The sequence below is a fragment of the Eutrigla gurnardus genome, assembly GCF_963514095.1.
Source record: "Eutrigla gurnardus genome assembly, chromosome: 8".
NCBI lineage: Eukaryota > Metazoa > Chordata > Actinopteri > Perciformes > Triglidae > Eutrigla > Eutrigla gurnardus.
The window spans coordinates 14,807,021-14,831,299 of record NC_139922.1 but is presented as its reverse complement, the minus strand read 5'-3'; the positions used below and the strand labels follow the sequence as shown (position 1 = coordinate 14,831,299).

Sequence of the window (24,279 nt, the reverse complement as noted above, 5' to 3'; positions counted from 1 at the left end):
CTGATTCAGAAATAGTACACTGTTGTATCGTGGATACTGAAAAAGGCTAAAGCTCTTAATATCTTCAGCAGATTTCAACATACGAAGTGAACAAAACATGAAGCACTTCAAGGCCAATACCAAATCTGAGACTAAATGAATAAATACTGATCATCATTTGTTGATCCGCTGTTTTGAATTTAATGAACCATACCAGTCTAATTCCAACTTCTCTCCATGAGCAGAGTTTCCCCGTCTTCAACACAACTTAGTAGAGCTCAGCCTACCTCTTTTAAAATTACTGTTTTGCTCTGATAAAAGCCATTAAAATGTGCACACTGATACCAAATCACGTCTGCGTCCGAAGCTAGGACCAGGTTCTGGGGACACTTGTTGTGAATATCCGGCTGCTTCCAGTTTATGTAAGTGGCCCGGGTGGAGCTAGCCGGGAATATCAAGTTGACTTCCTTTTTTACTTGGACAAAAATAAAAAGCAATTTTGGTAAACATGGTAGGCTTATGTAAGCTAGGTGGCCGATGTTGTCAATGGACAATTACATGTAGTACCACTGGTATGGTCCTTCAAGAGGCAAAACACTGCTCGATGTGGAAACAACGAACATTAGCTGCTAGCCAACACCCAATCAACTACCAAAGTGCTGTGGATCCATTGCCATGGTAAAAGTGTGTAAACAAGGCTAAAATTCTTGAAGCGGAAAGCTCCTCTAGAAAGCTATAAAACCAAGCTCACTAATTAGTGCTTTAGGGGAGAGCCATTTCCAGTAATTTCACACTGTCCGTGACCTCCTACTGGCATAAGGCAATGACACAGTTGTTCAATAAAACCAGCAGACAGAATGTCAAATACAATAGGCATACAGTAGCTAACTCAGCATCAGTGTCTCTCTCTCTCTCTCTCTGTGGTTATTGCACGGTGAGAGAAGTATAGACCCCCATTAACACAATGCTGCTCCATGAAATACATTTTTTTCCATACAGAAAGGTGGACTGTAAAGGGAAACTGAAAAAAGCTGTAATATTAAATAACATCTTCTAAATGTTTATGAATGCAAGCTTTGATTCTAATTTCACAAATCAGCCTCCTGCAAACACAGTCAATACTGTCAATAGGCAACAAAGTTTACACTGCCTCAAAATTTCACTGGGGAAAAAAAAACATAATCACGTAAACGACAATTCTAACCAGGTTAGGCTTGGGAGGTATAAAAGTAAATCAGGGTATTTAGAAATCCAGATGATGACATGATTTTGATACCATCATAAATACAGACGCGCGTTCTATGATGCTGTCTTGATGTAATTTATTGCAGTGCACAGCACACGCCACCAGAGGTCATCTCTATATATATACTGAGGGTTATCTTTTGTTGCCTTAAAAAGCTTAGTTTATAGTAGGGATGTCAGTTTTGGTTTATTTTTCCTCTATTGACTCAATGAGCTTTGCTGCTGCATTTCGATGGGTTATATCCATTCAGTTTTAATGTTTTGTGTTGTAAGTGTCAAATATTTTATTTTCTGTTGGCTATGCTGAAGTTTATTGCAGCCTTTTGATCAGGTTACGGGTGCCGGTGCAGCCACCGATGTGTCCTGTTTCAACAGCTCGATTCGTTAATATAGAGATGAAAATAAACCTATAGACTGACTACAGACCATGAACCATCAAAAACGTCTGACTGTTGACATCCCTAGTTTATAGCCACATGATTTTATTCAACTGCCAGTCTGCCACCACCATCTGCTCTATTCAGCCCACTGATATGACGGTATCGTTAGTGCCCCCCGTGTGAGAGAGGCAGGGAGGCAATATTAAATGATCAGCGTTATAGCGGTGAGTGTAGCAGTGCAGTCTTATGTGGCCACCGCACCCTCGACATCGACTGTCATATACCGTTACCCTGGTGAAATGTCAGGAAGGTATCAAGGTATAAAAAACAGATAGCACCGAGCCTTAACCAGGTCAAAATTACAGCCACACTGACACCAGCTATGACCTTGCTGCTTAAGACAGAGATGCCGGTCCAAAAACAATTCAATGGGATGTTAGGAGGTTATATTGAATTCAGTATGTTGCTCCCTGCTGAGTGGATAAGCACAGGACAAGATGGCTCTTATATGATGAGACCCAGTGACCATCTCTGACAGTCAGACAAGTGTTGAACAGAAACCAAGCAGCTTGGTCTTTTTGATACTTTTTTAGAAGTAAGCAATTGCATAAGGAAGTGATCAAGGAGAGAATGGCCCCATGCACGATTGAAAAACTGCCATCATTTGTTTTTGGTGGACATTAATAATGGTACGGTGATTTTTTTTTTGTAATCGTCAGGCGAGGGCTGAAAGGCTAAAAGGCAGACGTCAGCGGGTGTAACTTATAAAAACCATGGTGGTTGTCGGGCAATTACCCAGACTCTCAGTCAGCACTTTTCAATCAAAGCGTAGTTATCTACTGCCAACTGAAACAAACACTAAGGTAGGATTTGTTTTGCTCTTGAGTGAGAAAGTAAAACTGGAATTACTGGTATCAAATATTCAGTCCCTGAGAAGAATGCATAAATCAGTGTTAATGAAAGTCAGATCCAAACAAGCTGCAGCACTGATACCAAGGCAATACACAAAGGCGATAACAAAACTTGATTTTGTGTCTACCTTTCAGTTCTTGTATGTTTACAGGAGCCGGGCTAGACTTTGGTTCGGACACCCCAAGGAGCTTCTGTATACCAGATTGTTCTAACGATTACTTGGTTGGCTCCGTGATCTGGCAGCACTTTAGTCTCTCGATGCTCTGTGCTTATTCAGCAGGACTCTGTGGAGCACCAGGTAAACCAATTGTCTGTAAAGCCACTAAATATGGACATTAATCTGGTTAAAAGATGGTGGACCAGTTCATAATGAACTTGAGAGGATGTCCGGGTGAGAATGATGAGCTATGAAGGACTATGAACTTGTTGACACTGACGCACAAATCCTCTTTATGTAAAATCAGGCACCTGAACTAACCAAACAATCTACTCTTTAAGGTGACATTATATATATATATTTAGATATGCAATGAAAAACTGGAGTGGAGTTGAAAGAACACTATATTGCCAAATGTATTCACTCACCCATCCAAATAATTGAAATCAGGTGTTCCAATGACTTCAATGGCCACAGGTGTATAAAAGCAAGCACCGAGGCATGCAGACCGTTTCTAAAAACATTTGTGAAAGAATGGGTCACTCTCAGGAATTCCAGCGTGGTACTGTGATAGGATGCCACCTGTGCAACAAGTCCACTCATGAAATTTCCTCGTTCCTAAATATTCCACAATCACTACAGACCTCCAAACTTCATTTGACCTTCAGATTAACGCAGGAACAGTGCGTAGAGAGCTTCATGGAATGGGTTTCCATGGACGAGTAGCTGCATCCAAGCCATACATCAGCAAGTGCAATGCAAAGCATTGGTTGCAGTGGTGTAAAGCTTGCCGCCACTCTCCATATGGCAATCTGATGGATGAGTCTGGGTTTGGTGGTTGCCAGGACAACGGTACTTATCTGACTGCATTGGGCCATGTGTAAAGTTTGGTGGAGGGGGATTATGGTGTTGGGGTGTTTTTCAGGAGCTGGGCTTGGCCCCTTAGTTCCAGTGAAAGGAACTCTGAATGCTTCAGCGTACCAAGAGATGTTGGACAATTCCATGCTTCCAAGTTTGTGGGAACAGTTTGGGGATGGCCCCTTCCTGTTCCAACATGACTGTGCACCAGTGCACAAAGCAGGGTCCATAAACACATGGATGAGAGAGTTTGGTGTGGGTGAACTTGAGTCCTGACCTCAACCCGATAGAACACCTTTGGGATGAATTAGAGCAGAGACTGAGAGCCAGGCCTTCCCTCCAACATCAGTGTGTGACCTCACAAATACACTTCTGGAAGAATGGTCAAAAATGCCCATAAACACACTCCTAAACCTTGTGGAAAGCCTTCCCAGAAGAGTTGAAGCTATAGCTGCAAAGGTTGGACCGACATCATATTAAAACCTATGGATTAAAATGGGTCACTTATGATTTATATGCAAGTGAAGGCAGGTGAGCGAATACTTTTGGCAATATAGGGTATCTCCTAGTGTAATGCCAACTGAAGTGAATTTGCTGCATGAGGAATTATGTTAGGTAAAAAAAATTTGGATTAATAATTACCACTTCAATGAGCCCATGCGGATTAAAGTGCAGTTACAGTAGGTAACACAGTGCTGCCGCCAGCCTCGATGATGTGTGGAGGAGACGGCACAGATTCGCTCACACATGTATACAGAGGCCTGTATTTTTCACATCCATTGGCCAAATCCAATTTGTTAAGACCCTTCTACGACTCACTTACGAAGCTGCGGTCAATGGAAATCACATTTCCGTGATTGGACATCCCATTAACCCGTTCGTCCAGACGCGCACTGGGGGATAAAGCAGGGCTGAGACGGATGCCCAGGACAGACCGGAGCTACGGCTCCAGCGAGTCCGTCGCCTTTCAAAGGGTAAAAGCCTGACATATTAGTCATAAGTGTTCTTTAAATTCATTATCATCTTAACACGCCAGCGGCACAAGTGTCAGGGGGAGGGGAAGCCCTCTTAAATGAGGTTAGTGGATCCATTTAAAGCTTCACAGTTGCTGTGCTGTCCGCCGTGTTTCACGCAAGTCTCAAGACATGAAAAACATCCCCTCCTGTAATGAGGTTGCACAAGCTGCTTGTAATGCAGCTGGGGACCCTCCGAGGTTAATCAATGAACAACTTCTGCATTATATCTGTCCATAGCCTGTCATGTACATACCAAGTAACCACAAATCCATGTGATGTTTATTCCAGATTGAAAATGTCTGAATTTCTTGCAAACGGAGCGATTCAAAAAACATTATAATCCCATCTTTTTGTAACTGAGCTGCACAATGCATATCAAGATGGACAGATATTCTAACGTGTCATTTCCTAACCATTTCAAAATGTTTTTGACACTTAAGCTGAAAAAGTGCAATAACATAACATAAAGAAGTAGCGGCAACACCTTTTGAATGTTGGATATCAAACACTCTGATCAATCTGCTCCCGAACGCAGCACCGGATGCAACGGAGCAGACAGTGGTGAATCAGGTGACTGAGTCTTTCAGTATCAAGTCAAGACAGATACACTGAGACTTGGCAGGAGCAGCGAAACGCAAATCAACAAACCAATTAACACTTTGAAAGCTAGAGCTACATCCTTCCCTATGACATCCCAAAGCAAAAGCTGTAACACAGTTCTCCGTCTGTTCATCTCAAAGAGTCTTTAACACCTTAAAATTATCCTGAAATTACTTTTAGTGACAAAAATAAACACACCAAGGTGTCTCGACAAGTTGCATCCCTATGCAACAGCATCTGTCAAAACAGAGGACTTACTACTATGAGTGTTTTTTTAAACAAAAATGACTATCCTGATATTTCCTTCTCTTGGCGATTTCACAGTACAGTGTATGCATTTTCAGGCAGGACGAAAGCCGACACAATTCCCACAATGTGCATCAGTGTCTTCTAAACACACTGAAAATGTAAGAAATTAAAAAAAAATAGGATATGCGGTCCTTCAATATACATTGAAGCCATAACCATAGATGTGCCATGTTCCTCACCTTTTTCTCATTATACTATAATGCAACTCGTCCTCCTGTTTGATGTGGGCATGATCTCCACTTGCCCGCTCGCTGCCTTCACTGTCATCACTGCTGAAGATGGAGGCCAGCTCCTTCTTGGGCACCCGGTTTGGGGGAAGGGGGATGGTCCGTTTTTCTGCCAAACGCCCGCGGTTCTGCACAGCAAGGCACACAGAAAAAGGAGAAACATTAACCACAGAATCCATATATAGCTTATCAAAGTGTTGAATGTGTTTCTCAATTTGCTGCAGATTTTTCTTTTTTTAGTCAATTTTCTTTTATTGCAGCACATTGAGTTCCCTCTGCAAATGTGTGCAGGACAAATCAAGATCCCAATGATGACATATCATAGTAGCCGCTGATTGCAATTTGATCAAACATATATATCCACACATTAAGTAAAATGCAACACATGACACTGCCTGCCGAGATTAAATATACATGGAAACTAGTGAATAAACCAGCACCTCTTCCAACCCAAATGATAATATAAGAATGTAAACATGACCAAACTGACCAGAACAGTCAAGACAATTCAATCGTATGACAAAAAAACTATTTTTATAAAATGAAAAATGAACAGTGTTAAATAACATCCAGTTCTAAATCAATTCACACATTTGTAACATTACGGGAGAAGAACACAGGGTCCTTTGATCAACTAGGTATAACTTCCTTTTGAAACAAGTGGTTTCTTTTCCCAGCACTGACACAGGAGTCACATTGGCCATACTTTTCTACTGTTGGACCAAACTGACGGGGAGAAAAGTTGGTTGGTGGTGGATGGTGTATTTTGTTTCAAAGCTGCCAGAAGTAAGCAGAGAAAAGACGAGATAAAGGGGAGAGAGTGGCCTTAGGGGCATTAGGAAGTGAAGCTGGGCGACCTTTAATATGACCTGAAGAGGTCACTGCAGATTAACATGGTCCTATCACAGAAAGAAGGGAGGAGGGGGAGAAAGGGGGGGAGAGGGAGCCATAGAGGAGGAGTACAGATGAAAGATGGATAGTAGAAGAGACCGAGCCGGGGGAGGAAATTGGAGAAGAGCGAGGGAAGGATAGGCTGAGGAGAAAAGTTAACAGGGGAGAGAGGGAGAGCAATGTGGAACTGTACAGAGAGAAAAGGTGAGAAGAGAGAGAGAGAGAGAGAGAGAGAGAGAGAGAGAGAGAGAGAGAGAGAGAGAGAGAGAGAGAGAGAGAGAGAGAGAGCTCCACAGAAGAAAGGTCTGTCCGGTGTGGAGTGGACTTGGATTTGAAACTATATTCCCCTCTCTCTCTGTGCCTATCTCTGCTCTTACTCCCCGGCGCCTTTAAGCCCTCCAGCTATCCCTTCCAACACACGCAACCCCGCTCTCCTCCCCCCTGCCCACTCCCCTCCCTCGCTCCTTCCATCCCAGGAAACACGGCAGCCTGAGTGGCAGGCGGGGGCAGGAGGAGGGATTTGGGGGCTCCTAGCCAAGAGGCAAACAGGTGCAGCCCCTCTGGAGTCTCTCAAATGGCAGACATTAAAAAGAGTTGGGGAGGTGGAAGACAGAGAAAGATGAAAACATCCCGAAGGATGAGCAGGCCACAGAGTTCTGCACATTTCTCTCCTATTTTTTTTATATCTTTTTTATCGTGCAGTGCCAGAAAAGAGGTTTTTTCCTCCTTTCTTCTTTACCGTCGGAGCTTTCTACAAGTTCTGCTCCAGCGTTTGAGGACAGTGAATCACTTCCTGATACTTCTGCTGCTTGCACACAATGCCTCGCTGTAAGAAGTTAGCGTTGGAGGTCCAACAGGGCACACATTAGAGGGAGGAATGTGACATCACGTCGCAGCAGCACTTTTCCATGGATGCAACCACGGCGTCGTCTGTTAGACACACACATCTGTTAAGTAAAAATGATCCACCTCCGAGTACAAGCCTCTTTACTGCTGTCTTCACCTCGTCGGGGAAAACACAAAATTACACACACACACACACACACACACACACACACACACACACACACACACACACACACACACACACACCTGTTCCTTCATATTCCCCTCCAAACTAAAGCAGGGTTTTTACTCGGAGCATGCCAGCAAAATAGTGTATACAAGAATAGTTTGTCTGAGACCAGTCGTGACTGAGGCTGTGTGAGTGTGTGTGAGCGTGCAGACAACCACCCACATGGCCGTGACATACCCAGGCTGACAGCCCCCCCCTCCTCTCCCCCCTTCCTCCATCCTCCATCCCCCCTCCCCCCTCCTTCCTCTCCTCTCCTCCCGGAAAGCCCCGATCCTTTCTTTAGTGGCACTGACGCAGAACTGGGGGTGAGCTCCCACTGCTTCCGGCAACACTTCCGCAGCACGGGGGAGGGCTCTCCGAAACAAAACATGAAGCAAAAACACACCCCTGGCAGCCCACGTAGGAGCGCTCAAAGGAAGGGCGCCTGGACGCTCAGGCATGTACGAGCACGCACAAACACGTGAGCGTGTGCACAGAGCTGAGGCAACCTTTCTGTGTGTGGTCAACCTCCTTTCAGCCATGGAAAAAAGTCTCTCATAAAAGTCCCACTAAAAGCACCTCTATGAATATCACCTCCCACGCTTTCTGTCAGTCAGGCAGCCAAGAAATATATCTGGGCTTCACATTTACATGCAAAACCAAAAAAAAGACACCAATACATACAGATGCACATGCAAAGGGACACATTGACCAAAGTATTACCAAATCTAGACAGAAGGCCAACATGAAACACTTACAATCATATTCATATAATAAATATTATCCAATCCAACAGCCTACGACAATAAATGGTTGAATGCTATTTTAAGATGGCTGAGATTTTGTGATTTATAGTACTGGATACACTGTAATCTGGGTTGACTTGGGTCTTGAGAAATGGCAATGAGTCAAAAAGTGAATATGGTCATATTCAATATGGTCTTGTCAGGGCCAAGATATATAATCGGCATACATTCTCCCGGGTAGATACGGGTAATAAAGCTATAACGTTTCAAATAAAAGCAATCTGGTGATTATGTACGGTGAGCAACAAGTTTACAACAGCCATACATCCTGGAAGTCATTTTGGTGGGTTCCCAAGTTCATTCGTTTTGGACAAGCTTTTGGTTTAAAAGCAACAAAATGATCTTGTATTGAAAGACAATACAGGCTAATATCACAGCTACACATTGGCCAGCAAAGGCGTTTAAATCCAAGCAGAAATTATAAGGCAATCTAGTGTTTTCTCTCTAAATTTATTTCAGACTTTTAAATGAGCTCTTGGTGGAAAAAGAAGACTAATAAGTGTGTCGGGTTTTTTTTTTCTTTTTCTTCCTCTTTGCGTTATTTCCTGAAAGGTGCAGTGCCCCGCCGCTGGCTCCAACTAGCATTAGCGAACACACACACACACACACACACACACACACACCCACACAAAAACACACGCGCACACACACACGCACACAAAATCACACGCACACACACATACAGCGGTAGCCGCCCGTGACATTCCTGCAGCTGCAGCGCTCTCTCTCCCTCACACGCGCCCCCCCAGAGATCTCCCTGGGGGACGAATGCCTAATGAGTCACGCGCCTGTCTGCCGTTACCTCGCAGCGTGTGTGCGTGTGTGTGTGTAGGCGGGATGGCGGGCCGACTTGGTGCGAGCGTTAGGGGAAAGGGGGAGGGGAACGAGGAGACGACAGAGAAGGAGAGAGGGAAAAAAATGAGTGTGAGGAGGGTGGGAGATGGGGGGGATGAAGCAGTCATTACCGTGCTCACGTAAGAGCGCTGAAACAAGGCCAAAACAAACAATTTGACTGCTGTGTTTTTGTGGAAGCCCGAGATCCAGCTATTCACAAAATATACATTTTTACTTTGTTAATCCCACTCTTATCTCCGACTCACCTGTCCTGACATTTTCACAGGTGCACCCACGGAAAAAGGTGATTGGCGGCTCACATGTCAGCTTTCATGAAATTGAGATGGCTCAGTATGCAAACCTCATCACGGTGAATAATCAGATTCAAGTAATAGCTTGATTAAAGCGGTTCACAGTAACCCACAAATAGTTAACGATGATGGCGTGTTTGATAGGCAGGATGTCTGCGAGGATTTGTAGTCGCCAGTGGAAATCCCCCTTATTAGTGCCATAAAACAAGAAAATGGAGAGACAGAGTTGATGTTTATCGTTGTTGCTGTGATTAATACCACCGCGCGCCTCAATACAACCTCTTTTACTTTGAGTAAGATGTCGCACAAATGCCGTTTTGCTGTCATCCTAAAATAATTTTGTTTTTTTTCTTTTTCCACACTGCAAGCCATGACAGTGTTTGTTTATAGAAACACCCATTTGCATGTGCTGCACTCCGTGACCTTTCTGGTACATGTCGCAGAATAACAACAGCGAAAGGACTCGGCAGAAGCAAACTATACTCTACAGGCCAGAGAAAAAAATGGCAAGCCTTATATTTGCCTAATGTGGTTAAAATCAAATTATTAGTGTGCACATAAACAAACAAGAACAGCAAAGGCTGTGAATAAACTGCAGCTACGCAATTAGAGACACGTTGCACTCGTCTGGCATTCAAATATAATGCTCCCCACACATATTTAAGATATATGACCAAAACACACTGCAGGGCTTAGCTCTATATTTTAAGCCATCGCTTTCAGATCAAATTTGGTTAGAGGAAGTCGCGGAGCGGTAGGTGTTTCTTTTAAATTTAGTATTCTGTTTTGATGTTAAAATACTGCCTGAGTATATATTGTACACAGAACATTCAAGACATCAGAAATACAACTACTAAAATTAATAAACATTATCATATAACACTCCTCATAAGTACAAATGTTCTTGGTACTTGGTAAAAATATAAGTGTGTGTCCGTGTGTGTGTGTGTGTGTGCGTGTGCGTGTGTGTGTGTGTGTGTGTGTGTGCGTGCGTGCCACACACAGTCTTAAGGCAACACTTGTTCAAGGCCGTGCGAGAGAAAGAGAAAAAAAAGTGAGAAAGCACTGTAGGGCGGACAGGCATGCGACCAACTCCCCCCCCCCCCCCCATCCCAAACACACGCACGCACACACACACACACACACACACACACACACACACACACTCATGCTCTCCTGCACCCTCAGCCCCCACGCGCTGAGCCGAGCAGGCAGTTGCAGCCCAGTGGAGCGGCACAGGGCAAGGAGGGAGGGATGGGTGAGCGGAGGGGGGAGGGGGAGCGGCGCACAGAGGGCGAGAGGCGGCGGAGAGGGGGTGGGGGCTCCTGCGGCGGCGCTGGGAGGTCAGTGGCAGTTCAATCAAGCGTGCTAGCGCGCCTCTCGTTCTCCCCTTTCCCTCGTTTCTTTCTCCCCTCCCTCCCCCCTCCGTCTCTCCGTGTTTGGATAGGCCCACCGAGGCCGCCGCAGGGGAGCTTTATGGACAGGTAACGACCGGGCCTTCCTCTCTCCAGACAAACACGGGGGAAATTGAGGCAAGCATGAAATTGTGGTTGGTTAATTTCAACTGATTTTTTTTCTCTTGAGTTGGTCCCAGCAAGTTAAATTTGATCCAGACAATGATTAGAGATCTCACGTAAAGATCAATACACTTAAAATAGTTCAATTAAATACACCGCCTTCGAGGTTTGAGCATCCACTTTGCTGTGGTTTCGACAAGTCAAGCACAACTTTACATACGGCTACATTTCATTGATGAAATAAAGGTATAGGCGATTTGAATAACGAGCATAACACTGATGAATTTTTCTTACAATTTAATAATTCTGTCTTTACCTACAGTATGTGTGTGCTTGTTTAAGTGTACTGATGGATCTAAAGTAAAACCATGACAGGACATTGCTGTCTGCAAAGGCCTGTAACTATCACAGGAAATCACATGACCAACAACAAACCCAAACACACACAGATGTTGGGAGGAGGCTTTTTTAGAAATATCGCCATTGGGTTTGGTGTGATAAACCGCTGATAGACAGATGCTCCAACTTATTTCCGCTGCCTGTTAACAGGGTCCGCACCCAAACACACACGAAGCCAGACGTATTCTGAGTACCCCTTTAAGAAGCTCACACACAGCATGTACCCACGCACACACACACACACACACAGCTCTCAGTCCAATTTGTATTGAACTCTATAAGCAACATTAAGACTCACAATGTACAAATCTGTAGAGTCTCACTTAATCTCCGATGTGTCCGATACTCAAAGAGAGACGCTCACGACACAAAAACACTCGTGACGTGACCACAGTTCTGCACACTTCTGGGCCAATGACCGATTCCGGTGTTACCATAGCAACATAGCCTTGGCAACACACATGCAAGCGCAAACACTCAATACATGAAACAGAAGCAGATTACAGTAGGTAGTTGATCAACTCCACATCACGTAACAGCTTTACTTCTATTATTTCACTCAATACGGTGCACTTTGATTTTAATCATCTTTTCCCCATTAACGCTATTGGAAGTGGCATTATGAAAATGTAATGAGGTAGACTATAAGTTATAGGCAAGAGTGTGTGTGTGTGTGTTTTTAATTCCACTTTGCAAGAGGAGCCCTTGATTGGAGGAGGTCTTTACGAGCCGGAGGAGGGGAGTGTAATTTCCTCCCGGCCTCAGCCAGTTCCGCTAAAATAACAGAGCAGAGGAAGCCCAGCTCTCCTGGGAGGAGACCAACACACAAATGCACGAACACACACACACACACACACACACACACAAATGCACGAACACACACACACACACACACACACACACACACACACAAATGCACGAACACACACGCGGACACACACGTAAGCAGGCAAGTTAGCCAGCCATCGCGGGCGTACAAATGATCAGACATGCATACATTGAGACAAAGGAAAACTAATGTATAGGTGAGTATACGGACAAAAACACAAAAGAGCAAACACACAACGCCAAGAACAAACATAAACATGCATACGCAGTCTTGAGTATCCCAAAAAAGCAAACAAAATAAGCAGCGTCTAACAACTTCAAGGGCCATTTTAATAACGATTAAAGCTGAGAAATAATTTAAGCTCCTGATGATCACATAATAACATGCTTAATAGAAAACTAACACACCTTGGCAGCTAGTTATCAGCAGCATGTCAATGAGCGCGGATGAAAAACAACATCAACACATTTCAATTCTACACGGTTGAGCCTAACAACCGTTCAGTTTGTGTTGTGTCGTTATAAACAGCTTGCTTCCCGGCCGACGCGGCAAATTAACTTCCATGAGTTCTGAGCAGGCAGGTGAAAAGTCTCCCCACCAGCTGCAGCACTTTTTTTTTTTTTTATGATCGCTCGCCTCATGCCGATAGTGAAACAAGATCACTCAAAGTTCAGCCGTCAAACTTTAAAATAAATGGCCGCATGAGGTAATTCGTGTCAGTAGGCAGGCATAGTGTGTGTGTGTGAGTGAGTGAGTGAGTGAGTGAGTGAGTGAGTGAGTGAGTGAGTGAGTGAGTGAGTGAGTGAGTGAGTGAGTGAGTGAGTGAGTGAGTGAGTGAGAGAGTGAGAGAGTGAGAGAGAGAGTGAGAGAGAGAGAATGCTCATCAGTGAGGGAGTGCTGTGCTGGCTGCCATGCCCTGAGGGGAGTCAGTGGGGAGAGAGGGAGACGCCAGTACAGGCCATACAAGTCCCACTGCCCTCCCTCCTCCGCCTAACCCTCACCGCCTCACATGGAGCTGCCAACATACTTAGCCTATAGAGTGCCGAAGCGGAAGCAGGAAGTAACGGCGCCATGGGTCCTTTCGGAGCGAAAAAAATGAATGGTGTTCAATGGACGGAAAATAATTATTATCTGATCCCCCGGTCGTTATGCCTTGGATTACACAAATGTTGTTTATAGGCTTAAATTATAATTTTCCATGTCAAGAGTTTGACCGTTTATTGTGCAATTCTTCAGTTAAAATTCATTGAGAAAACACAATGATAAAGACTACATGTTGTGTCGCGTATGTGACGTCACGTCATCGCCATCTCCCCATCGGCGAAGTTGAGGCTCTCCACATGACCCGACTTATAGTGGTTCTCCCCCCTTTCGATACTTTTATTCTGCCCTTGGAAAAAAGCGGTGAAGTGGAGCAGAGAAACAGCCATCTCGGCGGACTTCGGACTCGGCGGGTGGTGACGTATATCATTCGCGACGAGAACAGCGAGGAGCTGTAGTTCACAAAGCGGCTCACACAAAACCTAACTTTATCAAAACTCTTCGCGCTTAATTGTCGTCTTCTTTCCGTGAAAATTTTTCTTTAAATATCACAAAGAACATATGTGAAATCCATGGCACAATTCAAACGGGACCAGAAAATAATTTGTATCTACCCATTGAATCGCATTGATATTTTTTTGCTTTTGAGGACCCATGTCCCGGAAATGGAGGGGCGGGACTTCACCACTCTATATGCGTGTGTGTGTGTGTGTGTGTGTGTGTGTGTGTGTGTGTGTGTGTGTGTGTGTGTGTGTGTGTGTGTGTGTGTGTGTGTGTGTGTGTGTGTGCATGCAAAAGTGTCACGGTGGTGGGTTAGACTTCAGGCTTCACCACCAGACAAGGAAAGGAAGAGAGGGAGAGAGGGCTACAACAACCTCAAAACTCCCATAACCCTGCTTACGTCAATAACAAAGTATTACTCCGTTACAGCTATAATTGAAGTGGAACCGTACAAGCCCTAGCAAGCCAGAAGCCAATATCTGTGATGAGCCTAAACATAAGCAAACATGGCTCAAATCCTTCTGTTAAAAAAAAAAAAGAAAACGTGAGAATTCAACCATCTCTTTTTCTCCCCCCAGGTAATTTGTTTGGCTGAACCCTATGTGTAAGGGTACAGGTCTTCATTCTTGGCTGTGAAAAATGTCACCAGTTTACCTGTATCACTCAAACACCTCCGGCTTATCTAAACCGCCTTTGCCTTGCGTGCCTCACACACAATAATCAGCAGTAGCCACGCTCAGTAGCTCGCTAAGCCTCTTACACCCATCCCTCAAGATTAGTGCTTGGGAGCGACGACAGATGCGCTCCATGGTGATAAAAACACACACGCAAAGACACATACACACTCACAACCCACCGCACCTGTGTGAACAGATTTGGCGACGGTGAGCCGGCAGTGAGCTCGCTCAAAGCTGACACACACACCACACACACACGGAGAGTGGTGATGCTGTAATCGTGACACACCTGCAAGGCCGCAAGGTTTGGCATGGTGCCCCTGGACGGAGCCCTGAGGGACGCACCAGGCAAACAAAAGTTCAGCAGTGAGGTGAGGAGACTGATTCAATGGGACAGAGGAGCTCTACCAAAACACCCAACATCGAACAGCCACACAGGGCAACTCGGCGCCTCAGAATCTAAAGGCCGTTTGATACCCTCCATCAGCGAAAGGCTGAAAGTAAATCTGATATTCATGCTGAGAAAAATTACCATCAAAGTTGACACGTGTGCCTGAAGGGTCTTCCCCACCAAGGTTACAGAGAAAGACAAAATAAACGCTCACACGCTGTTACGTGTCCATAAAGCTGCATAACCCAACACAAATCTAAAAATGAAATATGTGTAGGCCCAGTCCTGCTTTCACACAAAATAAATGGCATCTAAATGAATAGGATGGTCTTTATGGAAAAGGAACCTTAGTGATGAAGGTACAGATTGTAAAGACCAATATTTTACTATATAACAACAAAGCAAAAACAAGCACAAGTACAAATGTAACTATAAAATACCACTTTTAGGATTGACCAAGTATTACGAGCACAAATACTTCTTCACAGTCTTGTCCCACAAAGTATTCTTCACCACAAGGAAAGCATCTTTTAGCCCCATGTGTTCTATATATTGAACATCAACACTGTTAGACAAACTTAAGCGATATTTTCCATGTAGCTTCTCCCAGTTAACGCATTGCCTCTACAAGCATAGATGCAGCGGTAACACCGATATGAAAGCATGAAATGTCTTACCACTGGAGAGGAAATGCGACAACCAGGACAATCACAGATTGGAGGGTGCACCTGTAAGATTCCTTTGGACATAAGAGTCTTGAGACTTTTCCCTGGAAAAACAAGCAAACAGGAGAAACACTTTTTAGAGAATGACCAACCAACACAGCACGTGATAAGGTATTAGCAACTTGCATGAGAGTGGGACCTTTTCTTCAGCCCACCATCAGGACTCAGAGTCTTAAAGATACATCTTCAATAAACACAGCATGTAATCTGAAGGAGTCAAACCCTGCAGACAAACTTGACTTCTCTCTCAACATTTCTGCCATAAAGTTGAATTCTCCACAAAAGGTCAAGTGTTGTGAGCCAGAGAGACAGTAGCCTACTGTCATCTGTCTATAGGAATCGGTATATTCAACCATTAGGCTACCATTTTTGACCTGGGGCGACACCCTCCCCCCACACATCCTAACGCGTGTCAGTTCTGCCTGAGTAACCGTGTGTGTGTGTGTGTGTGTGTGTGTGTGTGTGTGTGTGTGTGTGTGTGTGCAATTATAGCACAAAAAGCCCACACTATAAATATCCAAATAAAAACCGAACAGTAGAACCGCATTGATGCCGTCAAGGTTATTGTACTGGAAAATCTAACAAACACCTATAAAATGCGTCTGCGCATAAAAGCAGCTGTACATATAAAATATTAATATTTACTTCAAATTTGCAATCGGTGGCAGCATCTTCACATATGTATCACACAACTGTGACGTCGAATGGACAAACAACAACACTATGAAGAAAATAGCCTTTATCTCAAACCCAACATGCGATGCGTAAAAGTGTCAACACTCGTGCACCAGAGCAGCCGGACTTAACGGAGCGATCCGTCCCATAATGAAGGAAAAGCGTCTAACTGTCTCGCATTGAATTGTTCTATAGCTAACTTTTCACCTGAGTCCCGGTGTGGTCTACTCCAAAAGTCCCGGTTTGGTGTCTGATCGCAGCCCAAACGTCTTGGAGGCTATGTGGAGGATATGCGCCTTTTCCCCTCATCTGTCTCCTCGCGCTCTGACTGCTGTAACCCTTTCACTCCAAAAGTCAACACCGAACCACGAGACCCAACTTTGTGCCCACAATAAGCGGCGTCCACCAAAAAAGAAAAGTGCTTTATTGATGGCGAGGTGTCTCTCTCTCTCTGCCAAACGAACCGTAAAGGGTTGCTCTTACCTTTGTGTCTAATACTTCGTTTCCAGTCTTTGGCAGTCTCCCGTCCACTCACGAACTGGAACTCGTTGGGGGTGAGCCACTCGCCCCGGTATTTAATCGAGGGTCCCTTACTGCCTTGACACAATTTATTGATATAAAGCAAAGCCTTGTTTTCCCCGCACTCCACCTCGATGCACGGCTCCCCGTTGTCGAAGAAGGGCTGAAAGTCGGGGATGGAGGAGAACCTCTCCAGCATTAAGTCGTCCGTGTGGTGGTGGAGGTGCTGGTGATGCAGCGCCGAGTCGTGGAGCCCCAAGTACGCGCGGTGATGGGCGAAAATGTGGTCGTAGGGCGGCGGATGCGGGGTCACCACGGGGATGGCGGCGGCATTTAAAGGGGCCAGGTATTCGGACTGGTTGAACGCGGCCAGTGCCATGTCGTCCCCGTCCAGACGCTCTTTCTTGATGGCAGGCATGTTAGCGGGAGCCGAGCGCCGGTAACAAGTGAAAAGCTGCTCGCCCGATCCAACTTCAGCGTCCTCTCCGTCTGTGAGTTGGGCTGACCCAGACTTGAAGACGCGCCGCTTGGTTTTATGCAGAGCCCCCGTGTCGCCGTGAGACAGCGGTCTGTTGAAGTTGCCGGATAGATTCCCATTCAGTAGTTTCCAGCTCGCAGCGGCGGCAGCGCTCTCCGCCAGCCTCACAGCTCCTACCTCCCACATTTAATCACGCTCGCTCTGTTAATACCTGCCACGGTGCGCCCTGAGCCCCGGACATTATGCTTCCTACGGAGATCATTAGCAGCCGCGGCTACGCGTCCTGTCTCCTAATTCTTTGTCTTTGGGGAAATTAGAAGTAGCCGCGAGATTTTCCTTTTCTACATTCACTGAGTAGAAAATGTTAGAATCGGTTGTGCAATAATAATAATATAAAAAAAAAACGCGATTCAGTTATGGGGAGTTTACATGTGACCATGCAAATTCACAGCCAAAGACAAGAAAAAAAGAAACTGGTAATAATAATAACAATACATCTCTCCTGTTACTTAAAACAATGTGGCATATGGCATTAATCAGAAGCGCGAGCCCAACACATCAGGTCGGATATTCCTGAGGAGGATTTACGCAGCATTAATACAGCTGAAAGTTTGGAGAGAGTTGTTTTTAACCCCTGTGTATGTCGTTGAAGTCACGCTGAAGTTCACAGACCCAGACCAAACAAGATTTGCACTCTCCGCCGCCGCTTCTCAACTTGGCCCATTTAAACAGCGGAGGCTCGGCGAGAACCACAGAGGGCAGGGGGGACTGCGAGGGACGGCGCTTCGGCGCGTAAAATGGAGGAACCGTCATTAGCGAGCACGAGGAAGTACAGCGTCATTTCCACCCCTGCAACCGAATCTAAAACTCCTTTTAACAGCCGTGTCTTCAGCTCTAGAATGTATTAAGACCATACAAGTATGATTATTTTAAGCACCATTAATACAAGACTTACAGCTTCCTGCCAAATAGTTCCAACATGTACAATTCCACCAAATACAACACAAAATAATAACTTGATCAACAGTAGGAGGCTTGAATCAGATGTTCACCTTTGACCATACACATGAGAGGTGTTCAGGATCACACTGGACGGTCTATTCATGACATCAGGTCAACATTATTATATATCCTCCTTGTGTTTGAGTTCAAACACCTATTTATTATATTCTACTTACAGTGAACGCCTCGCTCCTTCTCCCCCCAACTTACACTCACCTGCTGCAGCCACTTCAGCGAGCCTGAAACTGTTCAACAGTGTGTTTAGACCCGTCAGTGTCGAAGCGTTTCATAACTTACACGTGACAAAACTTGAAACTCGTCTTTGAAAGCCTTTCTTTAGAAGCACACATGCGTTCTCTGGAACCTCTTCCTGACCAAATGCAATAGGCGTTAAACTGATCATGTTTCTAAATACAACTGGAATTTCCTCAAGGCGCTCCTGAGATATTCACAGGACGGGATGATAAAGTGACCTTGAACTTTGACCACCAGGATCTAATCAGTTTGTGGACATTTGTGCCAAATTTGAAGACATTCCCTTCAGGCCTTCCTGAGATATGACGTTCACGGACCGGACAGATGGATGGTGATGTTGAATAAAGCCTCCAGTCACGGTTGTCGCTGTGTAGAGGCAAAAAAAAGTTTTAAAAAAAGTCAGTATAGGATGCCATTAAAATGTAACAAAAGGTCATCTTGTACACCTTAATAAATATATTATAAACTAGAATTACTGCTTGCGTTGCCTCCGCCAACCAGTCATGTTGCAGTTTACAGCCACGTCTGTCTGAGATGTCCTCATTATATCCTATGAAACTTCTGCTTCTGGTCATAATTAGTGTATGAATTCTTGCACTATGGCCGAAAACCTGCTTTGTGAGGTGAGAGTCACCTTTGACCACTAAATGAGTATCAGTTCGTTTGAGTGCAAGTGAATGTTTGAGCCAGATTTTAACACATTACCTCAAGGCTTTCCTGAGATATTGTTTTCACGAGAACGGGATGCAGATGAGGCCACAGCGAACTTGACCTTTGACCACCAAAATCTAAGCATTTCATCCCTGAGTCCGTGTGGACATTTGTGTCAAATGTGAAGTTCCTGAGATCTCACGTTCACGAGAATGGACTGATGGACGACCCGAACACATAATGCCTCCTACGTAGAAACGTACAAATCTACAGCATCAGGAGACGAGATGTTGTCTGCTCGGATATTACTAAATGCGAAATGTTTCACTTTGAAATAGCAAAATAGTATGTCAGTGCAGATGTGCTTTAAACTCTCAAACACGACCAACAATTGAACATTGATCAAAGTGCTTTGGTTGTTTATTAACAAGGACTCCGGTGGGACGAGAGGAGGTGGACTCTGTTTACATCAATGATGCTTGGTGCTCAAACATAGTCAATCCCTAATGTCAAATTTCTAATAATATGATGCCAGCCATGATTCCTGCCCAGAGAAAAGGCAGGAAAGCCCCACTGCTTTTGTTTTGGATTTTCTTGTGTAGCAAATTATGTCCGTTGTGAATTCCTGTGTCGATTGTCCTTGAATCCATGAAGTTAAACTCTTTAAAAAAGGTCCCGTATTGTAAAAAGCAAGATTTTTTTTATTTATTTATTGTAAAACAAGTCTAAGGGTTACATTAAGCAGTCAGGTTTTCCGTACCGTTGTGATGTCACAACTATATACAATATATAAACTATTTCACAGTTCAAAACATTCCAAATGTGTCCCAGTTTATTTCTGGTTGCAGTGCCATGTGAATCACATCAGCTGACAGGAAGTAAACATGAACCAAAGCTGTTGCCTAGCAACACAGTTACGTCACAACATGCTAAAACGGAGCGTTTCAGACAAAAGGTGAATACAGATTTAGTCAGATGAGAAAAGAAAATTCTTTAAAAAAGGTATAGTATGCAAACATCAGCATCCATACAAATTAACCCCCTCAATCATCATTTATGACCCGCGAGATGTTAGTGGGGATGTCTACTATCTACGAAGACTCTGCCCCTCTGCCTGTATATTCTATTTTCTTCGTATTTTGCTTTGTTTGGGACGTTTCTGGGCGTCAGCGCCTTTGCGCACCACATGGGGGTGGAACATTCAGCCAATCAGCAGGGTGTGCAGCCCATTCAGGTCGTCAAATACCGCTGTTTATCGCGTCCCTTGATGCGAGACCGAGGCACGAGCGTTACATCCATGGGCACGAGGCCCACTTCAGCCCCGTCAGATACCGGGGGTCCGTATAGGACGGACGAGAACGGGTTGTTAACGTTTTTCCCCGGCTCCTCTCCCTCTCCTCTGCTGCGTGCAGAGCAGCGTTGCGTCTGTTTACAGACACAAGCCGAGCAGACAGGATGAAGCCTGCCCTTCAGCTGCATTCATTAAAAACCCGGCAACGTGGCACCTTCCCGCAGGGCTGAGCTGAGGTGTGGGTGTGTTTATTAGTGCTTCAGAACGTAACCGCCGTGAAACAATTAGAAAATAACGTTTTATTTCTCTGACTCACTGCTGTGTTCTCGCTAAATGCCGCTTCCGCTCTTCGTTCACTCGGCCATCACTTTTCTCCCTTTCTCTCTCATTGAGCCTCGGAGGAGGGGCCACTTTTTAACACCTTTAAACATTAAAGCATGTAAACATGTTCTTGTTGGAACCCCATATAAAAGTATGAACCTGGAAATGAGCAAACATCCCCCTTAATATTAAACTAACCGCTCAATCAACGTTTTGTATTTGTATTAAATGTTGAGTAAGCAGGTGTTCATCACACCATAAATATGTGCGATCGGTGCTGCAAACGTTGTGCTTCGGCTAAAGTAACACCTCCTCAGCTTGGAACCACATTTTCTGAAAGCACTTTCTCTCCACATTGTCCGCGGGGTATGTTCCCCCTGAGCTCCTGAGGCTTACGAGCAGGACCACATCTGACCCCCATCAGTGGAGAACCACCCAGGTGGATCCACCACCAACACATGGAATAGTCATTCCAGCGGCAGAGGCGGGGTCCAAAGCGCCGTGTGTCAGGGGCCTATAAATCAGGCCAAACTGCCTCTGACACACACAGGAAGGAGGCACGCCACACCGCAGGCGGAAACAGTGCACGGGAAGGCCAGAGACCACAGCCTGGCCAGGACTGGTATAATGCCTACAGTCGACAGGCAAAAACACACAGCAGACATTTACAAAAACACATGCCAGCTACCTCACCAAAGACAGTGACGGACCCAAGATTGACATTTTGTCCTTTTGGGATTGAGGAGCTGTGAGGTCTGGTGGGAATGTAATAGAATTAGTGGGTTTGTGGATCAGGAAGAGAGTCTCATCCCGATCCTGATCCCTTCAAGAGACACTCACAGCTAAAGAAGAACACAGTGACCTGAAATCACTTATACTCCAAAAAGCTAGATTTAAATGTGAACACGGCCTGAAAAATAAAATCGAAAGGTAACATTTTTCAACCAATAATGTCACATCCCACGTGTTGGTGAGTGCACCGAGCAGAAGCAGTGACAAATCATGAGCAGCTGACATTTATGGCATATGTTTACAAAGCCATTTCTAGGAAGTGGTACGCAACGTTTCAGACGAGAAGCCCTTTCACCCAACCAGCCCTCGCCGCATCGAAATGTCTCAATGGAAACCTTGTTGATGTGTGCGTTGGTGCTGGAAGTTGCACCATCGGGAGAGCCCTGGTGAAACCAGTCATAAAGGGGACACCCAACGCCCACTCCTACGCCCAGTCCCCGGTACCTGACGGTGACTCACTCTTGATGGCTCATCACGGAGGGGTTCCCCAAACTTACGACAATTCAGCTCTCATATCTTCAGAAATCGGTTCGGTGTAAACTGAGTCGATTTTTCCATCAGACTTTGTGTCTCTTTCAGAAAGATGTTTGATGTGTCGGGGAAACCTTATTTAACCTTTCTAGCTCAACCTTTTCCTGCTTCTTTGCTACTACGGTGTGAGTCCTGTGCGTCTAGAAAGAAAGAAAATAATAACCTCAGATAAACCCACACCGTTTACACCCCATGAGTTAACAATAAATTAGGAAATAACAGTTTAGTATATCATTATAGTTAACCTGTATCTTGCCGTGTCTATTAGCAGCTAACTTTGCTAGTTTATTGAATGAGCTTTTAATAGAGCAGGTTTTAAATTTGACAGAAAAACTGATCAACTTAAAAGGAAGATCCAAGCCCGTTTCTCAAAATGCAAGAATATAAACTGCACTGGTGTTTTCTCATTCTATAACTGAATGCAGTTTCAAGAGTGATTAATCTGGTGAGTCAACAAAACTCCAACTCGGTTTCTCAGGGTCTGAAACCAACAGCATCAGCGAACACCGTCGTTATTTGCAGCAGTGGCAGATTTCATCAATATTCACACAAAGACAAACTATCGAGAAACAAAGCACAATTCATCCCTTTACAGTTTTTAGGTGGGACAACTAATCGATATTGAGAGACATGATAACATACAAACATGTTACACTATCGCCATCATCATAATATGATTCTTCTGACAATATTGAATATTAGGCTATAGCTAAGTTGATGTGGGTAATGTAGGCTGTCTTCTAATATAATGGAAATTGTCTGGCTGTTGTCTGTACGCCGGAATCATGGATCAACATTAACATGGACAAACTATGGTGATTGAGTATAGTAATTATTTTCCTTATTGATTAAATTGTAGATCATTTATTTCCTAATCATTTAGCCAATAAAATGTCAGAATAAACTAAAAATGTCCATCATGATTTAGATTCCAAGGTGACATCTTCAAATGGTTTAATGCGGCCGGTCCAAAACCCAAAGTTATTTGATTTACTGCCATAGGAAACTGAGAAAAGCACCGAATCTTTCCATTTAAGTCAAAACGATCAAAACTATATCAAAACTTTTGGCAATTCATTTTCTACTTCTCTGATAATCTATTACTTTAGTAATAATGTCAGCACTAATGGTGATCTACTGTGATCTACTGAGCCATACAACATGTCACTAGTTTGGGGTTTCACAAAAAAAAAATGGGAGAAAAAAAAAAACTCGGAACTTAATAAACAATCCAATAATTCACAGCCCGTCAGCCCCGTGAGATCAGTATGCAAACTATAAAGGATGTTTACTGAAAATGTCAAGGACGGTTCCTTTGCCGTGTTATAAGCCTGAAATTCTGTCCATCCTCGAAACGCATTACATGTCCATTCCTTTCCCCGCGCCGTCCGACGGGAACCCCCCTAACGCGGCCCCCGCCTCTGCGCCGTTGTTGGCAGCGGCCCCGGAGCCGCAGCGCTGGCGGCGGGGGAGAGAGGTAATAAATAACCCGGGGAGAGGAGCGGAGACCGCCGGGCGGTGCACAGTCTGACCTGACAAATACTCACTGGAAAACCATCAGAGAGCGAGAGCCCACCCCTGGCGCTTGGAGCCAGCCTTTCAGACATGAGCTGCAAAATATATAGGCCTGCCCCTACTGGAAAAAAGAAAGGAAGAGAGACAGAAGCGTCTCCGTCTCTTCCCCCACATCCAGACGCCGCCGGAGACAAGGCGAGAGTAATTAACTATTTAAAGCGAGTATGAATTTCTTTAGAAAGTCTAAGAAGTATGTCTTGTCCAATCCTCCCATATAAATATAAGAGATGATAAAGACGCATAAGCCACTTAAGTTTTTTCTTCTTGTGTTTAGTCAACGACTGGAGATTCAACCCAATTAGAGTTCATTTAACCCACGAGTTCTTCTTCTATAAACTTTCCGGGAGTCTGGACTTAAATATAGACAGTTCAGGCGGCGCTGTGGCTCTCGGGCCCATGGGGTCGGGGGGCCCTTGGAGATAGCCGGCGCTCCAACAATGCATTGCAACTCACATTCATTTGACGTAGGTGCCATCTGCTCTATATGCCCTCAAAAAGTCAAACTCACATCGGTCATGGTATTATTAGAT

General features: G+C 44.7%; 2 protein-coding genes across 4 annotated transcripts in view; one reads left to right on the top strand and one right to left on the bottom strand.

Moving 5' to 3' along the window:
- Positions 1-17,969, bottom strand: part of samd11 (sterile alpha motif domain containing 11) — a 51,262-nt gene extending 33,293 nt beyond the window's left edge. The window contains exons 1-3 of one of the 3 annotated variants that reach the window (XM_084016004.1): positions 16,818-17,969; positions 15,612-15,703; positions 5,636-5,811 (exon numbers count right to left, since the gene is read on the bottom strand). In XM_084016004.1, coding sequence (XP_083872130.1) covers positions 5,636-5,811; positions 15,612-15,703; positions 16,818-17,517 — 968 coding nt within the window. In that variant the 5' untranslated portion in view covers positions 17,518-17,969. The remainder of the gene's footprint in view (positions 1-5,635; positions 5,812-15,611; positions 15,704-16,817) is intronic. The other 2 variants (XM_084016005.1, XM_084016006.1) reach the window with 2 other exon arrangements.
- The window catches only part of atp5pb (ATP synthase peripheral stalk-membrane subunit b), a 339,131-nt gene that overhangs the window by 34,218 nt on the left and 280,634 nt on the right, over positions 1-24,279 (top strand). The gene's annotated exons all lie outside the window — the stretch shown is intronic.